The sequence below is a fragment of the Peromyscus maniculatus genome, chromosome 1, assembly GCF_049852395.1.
Source record: "Peromyscus maniculatus bairdii isolate BWxNUB_F1_BW_parent chromosome 1, HU_Pman_BW_mat_3.1, whole genome shotgun sequence".
NCBI lineage: Eukaryota > Metazoa > Chordata > Mammalia > Rodentia > Cricetidae > Peromyscus > Peromyscus maniculatus.
In genome coordinates, this window is record NC_134852.1 from 60234571 (window position 1) to 60247435 (window position 12865).

Here is a 12865-nt window from a genome sequence, read left to right on the forward strand (position 1 = left end):
CACCTTGGACTCTACAGAACGGAAGTTAGAAAGCCTAAGGAGCATCCCCCAACACCAGGCCTGCTTTGACAGAGACGGGGGCATGCTTCTAAACACAGCAGTACTTCCCACAGGAGCCCCCCCATCTCTTCTCTTCTCACCCTCGGGGCGGCACCCAGGGCCCCAGTGATCTCTCCTGAACTGCACAGCTCGCTCTGCTCCTTTGATTGCTGCATCCCTGCCCTACTTGCCTCCTGGTGCCCTTTGGAAGCACCGAGCCCATGTCATCTCAGTCCTTCCATGATGCCTTCTCTTCCCTCGGCCTCCAGGGCTCTTCTCCCTCCACTCCGTACCGCTAACTCTTTCTAACCCTTCCTACCTCAACTCCACCACTCCTGTTTTGGAGGCCCAATGTCTGAAGTACCAAGAGATGGGAGAAATCATGGTTGCAGTTAGCTTTCCTCCTATGGATAGAACTGTCTCTAATCCTGAAGACAGCGTGCTGTAGAGCCAGAAGGCCTGAGGGTCTGGGCACACTTCTGCTCCTAACTACCCATGACCTTGGAAAGCCACCATCAACAGTGAGCAAAGGGCCTGAAGGGGCCTCATAACATAGTAGAAGGAAAGATGAGCAAGTTTAAAGAGGAGATCACTTGGCATGGTGCTGAAAACACAGGGCAAGCCTGCTCTAAGTGATAGGTACCCATACTGCACCAAGCATAGCTGCTGTTCAAATGAGTATTGCTGGAGCAAACTCACCTACATGTCCACTAACTAAAAACACACAAAGCCAAACAATTCATTTGGGTAGTTTCCTAGTGCAACTATGAGATGAACCTCTTCTGCTTTCTCTCCGATATGCACATAGATAAATTATCATGGAGGCATGAGAGAAGCCATAAAACACTATGATGCTTCTCCATAAGAAACCTATTTCTTCCATCTTTAAAATTTTTTAGGGAATGTGCCATGCTCATCATCTCTACAGTGGCCCAAAGCAGGCAGATGAAAAGGTCTGCCTTCTGGGACCTGCCCCTTAGAGCCACAGCTTGAGTCACAGTCACTCGCCCCTAGCGGGGGCTGCATCCTATACTGTGAGAGAGGCTGTCTACAATGTGTCTACGGTGTATCTCGTGTGTTACCTTTGCAGTTGAGCTCTGGCGTATTAATCACTCCATTAATGGCAGCCTGGGCAGCTGCATTCTGTTTCTTTAGCAGCTCGATGGTTTTTCTTAACTCATTCAGTTCTGAATCCTGAAGGTAAGAAAGACATAACAGGTACGTCCTAAACCAGCTCCATAAAGAACAACATTGGCCTGGACGGAGGAGGGCAGCGACAAAGGAGTGTCACGGATCTGTCTCATACATGGACTGGATCTAACTTCAGTGTAAGGATATCAGGAAGCACAGGAGGCCACAGGAGTGGCCAAGACCACTAGATCCATAGGAGACACCAGGACCAACATTTGGTTGATCGAGGCTGTATTTTACCCAACAGATCTATTCTTGACATTCAAGACATATGTTCAAATCGGCATCTTTATCTGAAATGAAAGAGAGCAATGGCATCTCTCCAGCCTTACCTTCTGCTCCGCAGTCATGGTTAAACTCTGCAGCCTGATGGTCATGTTTCCCAGACTCTGCTCAAAGGCTGCCACGAGGTGAGCCTGGAGGGGAAAATGAGGCCTCAGTGATGTCATCTTCTAAGGCCAGAGTGTCCGAGGGGACTGGGTTCTCAAGACAGAAACTTATTAGAGCCTCTTCACGTGGCCTGTACAGGTTCAGCCTCCTGTTGCCTCACTGGGATGGTTTACTCTAGCCTTGCCCTTGCTCAAATGCTTCTTCCTCAAGCATTCTTTCCCCTGCCTGGCACCTTTTCCCTACCCACTCCCTGCCCAGCTAATTTTCATGTGTCTGACTGATGACGCCACCAACCTGGGTCTATTCCCTCACACTCCTTCTCACAGGTCCATTTCAAGTGGTTTCAACACACTTTGAGGTTGTTGTTGGAAATAATGGGGTCTGTGACTGCCAGTTTACGGCTGATTCCACAGCATCCTGCAGTAAGATCTGCTGTTCACCAGTCACCAAGATCATGGGAAGCAGAGGCTCATGGGAAGCAGGGTTGTAGAATGAACAAAGCAGCTGGCTTATTTTCCTTGTTAAAATCCTCATTAATAAAAAGCCACTGAAAGGCCCATCTGCTCCCTAGGATGAAGAAACCTGTCCCCGCTCCCCCAGGGAGATGCTTTCTTCCAGGCTCCCGCACACTTTGATACACTCTTGTTAGAACAAGACACCAGATGCAACATCTTACACAAGGCTAGGGAAAAGTTTCAAAAGCGGCCGGGCTGGTTATAATTAGAATATGCATCCAATCTTCAGATGCTACAGAGTAACAATATAAAACTATGTCTGTTGGGCTGGATGGATAGCCCAGCTGTTAAGTACTCTCTCCTTCCACCATGTGGGTACGAGATCAAACTCAGGGCATCAGACAAAGCACGCCTGCCTGCCTCCTGCCTTGACCCTCGGAGCCACCTTTCTGTCCTGCATCTATTTTTTATTCCTGGTTCAGGTTTTCTTTCTACAGACTCATGAATTTTTATTTTATGTATATGAGTGTTTTGTCTATGTGTATATAAATGTACAATATGCACGCAGGGGTATGAGGACACCACAAGGGGATGTCAGCTCTCCCTGGAGCTAAAGTTACAGATGATTGTAAGCCACGATACAGGCTCTGCGAACTGAACTCGGGTCCTCTACAGGAGCAGAGAAGTGCATGCAGTTTGGCTCTTAGAACCTATGTCGGGTGCTTCACAACCACCTGTAACTCCAGCTCCAGTGTATCCAATGCCCCTTTCCAGCTCAGTGGATGCCTGAATGCACTGGAACAAACACACACATACATATAAATACATCTATTTTAAAAACAAAACAATAGTCCAGCGGTGGTGGCTCACACCTTTAATCCCGGCAGAGGCAGGCAGATCTCTGTGAGCTCAAAGCCAGCCTGGTCTATATAGAGACCCTGTTTCAAATAAAAAGATAAATGATAGATAGATGATAGATGGATGGATGGATGGATGGATGGATGGATGGATGGATGGATGGACAGACAAGTAAATAAACCAAAACTAAGCCTGTTTGTACTGGAGAGTAATGAACACTTGATGAGTCATTATTGATTGATTCAACTGCTGGTTAAGCTGAAAATGCCATTAAAACCAAGTCTAAGGGGCTAAGAGCACTACTTATGAGCTACTCTTATAGAGGACATGGGTTCATGGTTCCCGCTGAGATGGATGCAAAGGACCAGGGGCTGGAGATGACTCAGGAAAGCGAGACATGATCACACTGTAAAAACCCAGAGGAAAAGGTGATCAATGTCCCGAGGGAAGGATGAAGGTGGATGCAAGTGGGCAGGGCTGTGGAGTGAACCCGGATCCCGACCTAAGAACTGCAGAGTGTGTCAGCCAGGGTCACCAGACTTCACCACGACAGACTGGCTGGGTCTGAGCAGAGGACGAGGCCAGGACCGTCTGCTGTCATGGCACAGACACACCATCACAGCAAGGGGACATGGATGGTTTCTTTTTGATCACACTCTATATATCTGAAATGGAGAAAATGCCTCTCTACTTCTTTAGTTTACAGGGCAAAATATTTTTTTAAGTAATTTATTTATGTGCATTGGTGTTTTGCCTACATGTATGTCTGTGTCAGGGTGTCAGGTCCCCTAGAAGTGGAGTTACAGACAGTTGTGAGCCACCATGTGGGTGCTGGGAATTGAACCCGGGTCATCTAGAAGAGCAGTCAGTGCTCTTAACCTCAGAGCCATTTCTGCAGCCCAACCCCTTTTTTTCTGTTTTTTGTTTTTTTGTTTTGTTTTGTTTTTTTGTTTGTTTGTTTGTTTTGAGTTTGAGTCTCACATCCTTTCTCGGGCTAGCCTGGTAGTCACTACATAGCCTAGGCTGGCCACGAGCTGGCATCCTTCTGCTCCGGTTTCCCTGGCCTTGGGTAAAGCCAATCAGCTCGAGATGACACCGTGGGTAGAGGAGCTGGGTCAGGGCACAGCGTGCTGTCCTCACCCGGTGGAGGAAGGAGTGAACCAGGGTGACTTGCATTCATTCTCATTCTGTGTCTGACCATCCCCCGTGATCCCTGGAACATCACCACTTACTCAAACTGTGAAAGTGTGTTTGCAAGCTCAGAAAGCAACCGCACAGCTCTGAAGGGTCAGAGACCCAGCTCTGCTGGCAAGAGAAAGGGCTGCTCTTGTGTCCGAGCACAGCTATGGAAACACAGGGGAGGCAGGGCCGAGCAGGGCTGCACAACATAACACACCAGCCTGCCCGCCAAGTGCCATTCTCACATTCCCAGGGAAAACAAATGGAGAGCTATGAAAACACCAGCCAGGGCAGCTCGGAGGAGCTTGTCCTAGGAAAACAAACACAGCTTGGTCTCCGAGAAAGATGGCAGATAATAAAATACTAGTGGCTGAGGTGGAGTGTGGACTGTGGTAAGACTAAATATTTACTTTAAAACAATACTGAACTCAGCAGCTTTTGTGAGGTGCAACACACTTTGGAATAATATAAGGGGCCTTACTCCGACCCTTCCAGCACAGAGAGGAGTAGCACAGGCCAACACTGAGCTCCTGGTAGCAGATCAGGTTGATGGAGGCATGAACCCAAGGTCACTGATAAGCACAGTAACTTGTGCTTGCTGAAGAGTCAAGGGCGGCATGGATGACTGCCACAAATCATGAGGCATTTCCCGGGGGCAGGGGGGTCACTGTTCACCTCTCTGGGTCTGCATTCAGTTCTGGACTCAGGTGTATACATTGGGTTTTCCAATTAGAGGACTGACTCAGGATACCATTGTCACTTTTTGAATAGGAAGAATCTAAGTCTGAGAATTCAGCTCTGAGATTGTTTCTAATGATTTCTTAGATTTATTATTTTAAGTGTGTGTGTGTGTGTGTGTGTGTGTGTGTGTGTGTGTGTGTGTGTGTGTGTTTACCACATTTAAATGTGGGTACCTAAAGAGGCCAGAAGAGGGCATCTGATCTCCAGGAGCTGGAGTTACAGGTGGTTGTGAGCCATTTGACATGGATGCCGGGAACCTAACTTGGGTCCTCAGGAAGAACAGTGGATGCTGTTAACTGCTGAGTCATCTCTCCAGGCCTCCAATGATCTTGATAGCCATACCGTGGATGGGGAGGGTGAAGGGAAGAAAAAAAGATTGCAAAGCACATAGTGGCCTGGTGTGTCAGAGTTTGGGGAAAATAGTCAGAGCTTTCCAGCAATGTACAAGACCTTGGGAGACAGTGTAATGATGAAGGCGGTTACACTCGCCGGGCTTGTAATTAAGGGCGCTTCACGCTTCATGTGCAGATTTAAAAGAGCCACACTTCCTGGAGTCAGTCAGGCTCAAGCAGGAATTAGCAGGGTAAGAACTCCAGGTAAATGACTACTCCGGAGCCCTGACTCATTCGCCTGCTCACAGGCGAGTAGCCTTTGAAGTGGCTTCCATTGTTGGGATGCAGTGGGGTGATGCAGTGTGCTTTCCCTGACAGGCTCTGGTACCCTGATCTGTGCTGCTCTGAGGCTAGGCTGTGAACTCCTGGGCAGGAAGTCTGGCCTTGGAGCCACCCAGCACCTTCCCAAACCTCAGGCTTTGCCTTCAGAGCCTCAGCCCCTCTGGGTCACAGCCCCGCCCTCAGTGGGGCTCCTCTGTGGGTCTTTCAGACATGGTGGGAGATCCTTGCCTCTCCTCTCCTCTATTTGGTCCAAGTAGCAAGCTCAGCCTCCACATTGGCAGGGCTCCCCTAAAGGTCTCCAAGTCCCGTCTAGCAGCTCAGACACTCGTGTGTTCCTAGCCTTCCCTCTATACTGACCCCTTCCATGCCTCTCTCCTCACTCCTGGCCATAGGTACTAACTGGATAAGCCCCTCACAGTCCACCTTGTACCTTGCACTAACTGCTTACTTTGGATGCTGCACCCTTCTACAAGACATCAATCTGGGTTACTTCCTCGGAGAAACCCTTCCTGACTCCCTCCCACCTACCACCAAGATGTAGCTCGGCCCTCCTGTGTTTTCTTCACCACTATGGCAAGAGTGATCATGTCCCGGGGAACTTGTTCATTTTGCCTCCCTTCTGGTCCTGAGCTGGCATGGGAAGGCGGCAGTGATGCCACCTGCCATACTGTTGAATGCACAGCCCAGGGATGCTGGCACTAGGAAGAGTGGTCGCACAGAACGAAGGCTGGCAGCGCTGAGCACTGTGCATGATGTAATTAGAGAGCACTAACTGCTTATCAGGAAGCCTCAGATGCCTTTCTTCCCCTGAGTTCCCTCCTTCACCTCCCCACCTCCCTTGAGACCACAATCTCCAGAAAGATTGAAGGAAATAAGTTAACACTTAAAAGATGACAAGCCTTGGTCACCTCACAACACACGGAGATGGCGATCATCCTATTACACAGACGAGCAAAGACAGACTCAGATGGTACAGAGAGCGACCCAAGCCATACTGCTAGCACCTGACGCAGCATCATTGTCCACAGGACTAAAGGCCATGTCCTTTTGAGCGCACAGAGTTATTTTTGTAGTGTCCAGAGACCCAGGGCCTCAGGCATAATGCTCAGGAGGCAGATAGCTATTTCCTGTCCAACTTCCAGTGTCTCCTCTATCCCATCTTTGGTTCCCACTTGGTTTTATCCTGTCTCCAGTTCCTACCCTGTCACACCCTTGGCTCCCTCCCTGTCCAGTACTGTTGTTGGCTTCCACTTAGTGCTTCTCAGCTCCCATTCCAGCCTTGCCTCCCATCCAGTCCTGCTCCTGCACCCACCTCGTCCTGTCCCTGGCTCCTCCCGTGTGTGCATGTGAGTGTGTGCATGGGCGAGCGTGTGCTCTCAAATATGCACTCACATTTGCAGTCAGCTGGGTGGTCAGCGCAGACACCTTTTCCTGGGAGGCATCCAGTTCTCGTCGCAGCTTTCGAATCTACAGACACAGACACACAGTTACCTGCTTCAGGGGAGTCTGTTTCCAGACTGAGCTGGATGGAATTAACACTGATAGTGGAAGAGAGTCTAACCATAACTGTTCCTTACCTCTGATTGGCATTTCTCTTCGGGCTGCAAATCAATCACAAAGAAAGTTAGAACAGTGAAGGAAAAAGACCAATGCAGGCCAGTGATGGGGATTGCTGAGTTGGCAAGCTTGGAGAAGTCTAGAATCTATTGTCTTTAAGATTTCTGTACTTTTATGTGGATGAGTATTTGCCTGTTTGTCTATGTGACTGGTATCCATGGAGGCTGGAAGAGGACATTGGATTTCCTAGAACTAGAGCTACAGGTGAATTAGAGTCACCATGTAGGAATTGAACCCAGGTCTTCTGGAAGAGCAGCAAGTGCTTACTTACAACTACTGAGCCATCTCTCCAGCCCCTGAAAGTCTAGATTTTAAGTGGCTTCTTTTCTGGTATAATTTTATAAACAGGAACAATTAAATCCACCCACCAGAAAGGCCAAATAGAAGAGCATAGTGTTCTAACACATCAGGAAGAATGTGATGTAATCTCTAACCATTGTGACAACGAAGATTATAGCCTTCATGTGAAGATGTGGATATAGCTGGGTGGTGGTGGCGGCGGCGGCGGCGGCGGCCATGGCAGTGCACACCCTTAATCCCAGCACTTGGGAGGCAGAGCCAGGAGGATCTCTGTGGGTTCGAGGCCAGCCTGGTCTACAGAGCAAGTTCCAGGACAGGCACCAAAACTACAGAGAAACCCTCTCTTGTAACCACACCACCCCCCCACCCCCCCACCAAAGAAAGATGTAGATATAAGGTGGGGTTATGTTTGTGTGTACTCAGCTTTTACATGGGGTCTGGGGATCAGAACCTGGGTCCTCACGTTTGTGCAACAAGCTCTTCACCCACTGAGCCCTCTCCCCTGCCCCAAGGGGGATGTTATGACAGCCATTTGTGAATTTCAAATCATTTTCTCCTAGGAGTTGATCTTTTTATAGTGGGAATACTCTCTGCAGATGGGATGCTTATAATTACTCTTGACATACTTGATAACAAAGCATGCGCGTACAAGCACAGCCACTCAGCGTTGATTGAGACTCACCGTGGAGTAGATGGAAGATGTGCTGGAGACCAAGGACAGGGAGGATCCGTGAACTGTTGGGAGTAAACAAACAGGGGTGAGAGACGCAGCTGGCTGCCATGAAAGAGGAGAGAGGAGTTGGGAGGAGGCCAGCACTTCAGGACACTACTGGCTTGGCCTGGCTGTGACTGTCATCTTGGCCCAATACTTCCTGGGTTGAGCACAGGTCAGAGCCAAAGATGAACTAATCCATTAAGGAAGTCATTTCTGCAGGACCACATTTTTCTTAACTAGGAAAATAACATGATTCTGGGATCATATATTCACATAATCAAATGCTCATACCACTGAAGGTTCAAACACAGGGCAATGTGGCTGAGGAGATCCTAACCGCACTCTTCAGAGGCAGCCTGTGCCTGTTTCGGATTGCACCTACTCTTGTCCGATGCACTCTTCAGTGTTGTGACTGTGTGGCAAAGCTGTCTTACTTCATGCCCCACTACATGCTTAGAGATGAATACTGTGAAGCTAAGGGAATTTGGTCATAATAAATTCGGACAGCACTGTAGTAGAGTATTAGTTGAAACCACAGCATTTCTGCTGAAGTCAGAACTTGCATTTGCACAGTGTCGACACATGATGAAGATGGGTGTTCTCTTCCTTGCTTGGTAACCATAGGTTCTGACTCAGAACCACACTCACGTACTCTCAGCCTTCCCTCCCATCTCCAGCTGGAGGAGCTTCCCATGATCTGCTCTCACTTTGAAGCGTGTTTTCCCAGGACTAGGCATTCAGGCTGCCTTCTCTTTCAGGCAACCTGATTCCGATTTTCTCAACAACCTCCTGGCAACTTGTCTGGAAGACAGAACTAGCCCTGTGTCAAGACATGGCAGGTGTTTTCAAGTGGGCACAGCTTTCCCAACCACAGGTGGAAAGCCTTATGCCCCTCCATCCCATGCGAGGAGGAGCCCACCCGTGACCGAGGAAGGCTGGGAACATCTTTCTACACACACACACACACACACACACACACACACACACACACACACACACACACACACACACACGACGAGTTCACCTGCCACCCCAGCGGTGTGCTCAGCCCCACTTAGCAGCTAGGAGAAGCTGCCTGCCAGCAAGACATCGAACACACCGTCCTGTCTGGCACTTGGGAACCAGTGACCTCCCACACTTCCTTTCCTGGATATCCTGAACTTCTTCCCCAGGCAAACTCTAGATGGCGCTGGCCTGCTTTTGAGGCTCTGCCAATGTAGCTCTTTGTCTAGAGTGCTTCTCAACGCCACCTGCCCCAACCCAGCCCAGTCGAGAGGTCCTTCTCTCACTAGCAGGTACCTACCCACCTCTGTCTCTGAGGCTGGGGCTCCACCAGAACTCACATCCACACTTCCAGCTAATGCCCGGGTCTAGCTCTGCTCCCTGTTTTTCTACCAAGCATGACTAAGCTGACTCACACCCCATAAAAAGCAGGCGAAGGTGTTAATGGCCAATAATGGCTTTCTGTGCTAACATACCCACAGGCCCAGAGGTCCCAAGGCACTTCTGTATGACAGACCAAAGTGGACAGAGTACCTGGGAGGCCTGTTGGTGGAAAAGACATGGGTATCATGTAGTCACCTCCAGCCACACTGGCGGGGCCGGCTCAGAGGCCTGAGCCGGGCACCACACAAACTCCGGCTGCTGTTTTTTGTCTCCAATTTTTCCATCTCAAACATATCAGTTTCCTGGCAGTCGGGAGCAGCTTAGGGACTCAGGCAGAGGAGGCACATCTGGCATGCTTCAAATGGAGGTCATTACTTTGCTCTGTAATTAATGCCTCTCGCTTGGAAATCAGTGATGGCAAGGCTGTGATCCAAAGAAACAGCCTCCTTGACTTCCTGAGCCCCCACCAACCTGAACGTGGCTTGCCTAAACTGCTGCTGTGGCTGGCCGACCTTTAAGATGGGAATCAGAGCCTGGGGAGTGGGGGTGGGTGATGGACATGGATCCTCCCGGACTATGAGAATTTCGGCTCCCAAACCACTAAAGCATGATGGTGCTTCTCACTATACCTCCAGAATTCTGCAGCTAGACAGACAGAACATCCACGTCTGGAACTCTAATGAGTTGACTTGCTTAAGGCCACACAGGAATTCAAGTGCAGGATCTGCTGACCGGAAGTATGGACACCACTCTGCTCTCTTATGACCTGTGTTACTAAGTTCTGGTTTTCACTTTTAAAAACCCTTTTGGACCTATGATGGGACGCCTCGAGCAGCCTTGAGGCAGGGGGAAGGACTTGGACTTGCCTATACTGGATGTGCCTCCCCATGGGAGGCCTTGCCTTATTGTGTGGGGGGGGTGGGTAGTGGGGGATGGGTTGGGAGGGGGAAGCTGGGGGGTGGGAGTAGGGAAGGGGGGATCTGATTGGTATGTAAAATGAGTGAAAATTTTTTTAATAAAAATTAAAAAAAATCCTGCTGGTGAGATGGTAAGTTGGTAAGGGTGTTTGATACCAAACCTGACAAACTGAGTTCTCCACCCAGGACCCATGGTGGAAGGAGAGAACCAACTCCTAAAAGTTCTCCTCCTTGGCCTCCATGTGCATAGCATGGCACACACAAGAGAAAAACTTTAAATTTTTAAGTAATTTTAAAGTTAAAAAAATTTTAATTAATTTTTTTCCCCTCAAGACAGGGTTTCTCTGAGTAGCCTTGGCTGTCCTGGAACTCACTCTGTAGACCAGGCTGGTCTTGAACTCAGAGATCTGCCTGCCTCTGCCTTGTAAGTGCTGAGATTAAAGGCATGCACCACCACCACCTGGCTTAAAGTTGAAAATTTAAAAAGAACTTCTGGTATGTTTTGTAATGCATTTCTAATCACTTTGTGTAATGTTCCCAGAAGCACAAAAGCCAGGGACTTGTGGGCTACCATATGTAGATGCTAACAATGGAGCTCCTGTCACTCCTCCATGGCAGGAGGAGCGCTCTTAACCTCTGAGCCATCTCTTCAGCCCCAACATCCATTTTAAAGACTCTTCCAGCATCTCTTAGCTGTATCTGTACCAAAGATGACTGTGTATGGTAATGAACTTCAAAAGGCTACACCTGGGCCACACTGCGCCTGATCTACATGGCTATGACTCCCATCGCCTAAACGTGGAAAGTGCTCATGAAACTGCTCAGTCTCACAAGCACCTGTGTTAATTTTCCCTAAGATTCAATCCTGCTTCACAGCATAGAATAAACATTTCCAGGAGGGTCTACCTGGTCAGACATGAGATCTGACCTCCCCTGCAACACTGGTAATTTATTAATTTAAAATGAAAACAAACAAGCAAACAAAAACCTACACTCAAAGGAGTTAAAAACTTGATTACACAAGTCCTATTCTGTCCTGCCATATAATAACCTTGCAAGGAATAAACTCAGTCGGATGGCAAAGTTCCCAGAGATGAAGAGGTCACCTCTATGTGGTGCAGTAACACAACCCTTCCCTTCCCTCAAAGTTCTAATCCTACCTTCAGTTCAGTTCTGTATTATCATGAATCATGTGACTGCAGAAGTTGTGGTGATGCTTGTGGATAGGCCAGGTCTACTTGTCTTTTGATATCCCAGATGGTCTGCAATCAGGCTGCCTGATTCCACACGGACTGCCTAAGAGCTAGCTGAGGATGAGTCCGTGATGGTCCCCGGCCTTTGGGGAGGCCATATATACTTGTCAGGACAAGTTCTGGTACTATTTCATGATTCCCTCAGGCATACACATGACAGATGATGAGCACAGCACAGGACACACTCCAAATGGGAGCGGTCCTCAGGGACACAGGGAGAGACACACTGTGGCGATTCCTGACCAATGGTAGACCAGGAAGATAGCCTAGGACAAACTTCCTCCTCCATTGTCTTAGGGCTGGAATGTGCCCTAACAGTATTGCTCAGAGCCACCACAGCACCAATTTCCAGCCTTTAAATCTAACGAAAAGCCCCTAGTCACCCAGGCTCCCCTCCTCCTTAATCCTCCAGCCCAGCAGTTTCCATATAAGGCTTACAAACTTGCCCTGCTCAGGGTTACTGGGGACATAAATCTGGGGAGAGCCCCAAGTCACCAAGATTAGCCAACAAGCCACTGCTCTGTCACTGAAGTCCTTTAAGCTTTTCTTAGAAAGAAAACGCAGAAGCAGAAGGCTGTATCTTATATTGCCTTCCTTATAATAAAAAATTTCCTATTACAAGTACACCGAGCCTCTACCCTGCCCTTTACAGGGACTGGGAGCTGAGGGAATCATCTATGACTCACCCCTACATTCTCTCCTGCTGTTAGCAAAAAGGTTCCAACAGGGACGGAGCCCCACTGGCCTCCACTTGTCCCTGTATCCTCATCCTTGGCTTGGAACCGCCAGGAAACCAATGTGGATGTCGGGCCCACAGGCTACAACGCACAATAACGTAACTGTGCTCACGTTTACATGAATTATCTTTTAATTCTTATAGCTCCATAAGCTCAATGCTATTATTACTTTCATTTTTATATCCAAAAAAAAAAAAAAAAAAAAAGGCAGGGAGGGGGCAGGGACAAAGAGGTGAAGTATCTTGCCTTAGCTCTCGAACCCAAGGAGTAGAGTTGGGGTTCATCCTTGGCCAGCCCAACTCCTCTCTATCACTGCTTGCTGAGCCTACCTGCAGCCCCCCCCCAAGCCCAGTGTTTGGAGAATGGGGCTCTCTAATGCGATGTCTGGGGTGAAGGAGCAGAGGGTGAGAAAA

General features: G+C 48.8%; 1 protein-coding gene across 15 annotated transcripts in view; it reads right to left on the reverse strand.

Annotated features, from left to right (window-relative positions):
- The window catches only part of Nav2 (neuron navigator 2), a 654337-nt gene that overhangs the window by 40570 nt on the left and 600902 nt on the right, over positions 1-12865 (reverse strand). For all 15 annotated transcript variants that reach the window (XM_076543382.1, XM_076543375.1, XM_076543351.1 and 12 more), the window contains 5 exons: positions 8127-8179; positions 7105-7128; positions 6920-6994; positions 1563-1646; positions 1122-1233 (listed from right to left, as the gene is read on the reverse strand). In XM_076543382.1, the coding sequence (XP_076399497.1) occupies positions 1122-1233; positions 1563-1646; positions 6920-6994; positions 7105-7128; positions 8127-8179 (348 nt within the window). The remainder of the gene's footprint in view (positions 1-1121; positions 1234-1562; positions 1647-6919; positions 6995-7104; positions 7129-8126; positions 8180-12865) is intronic.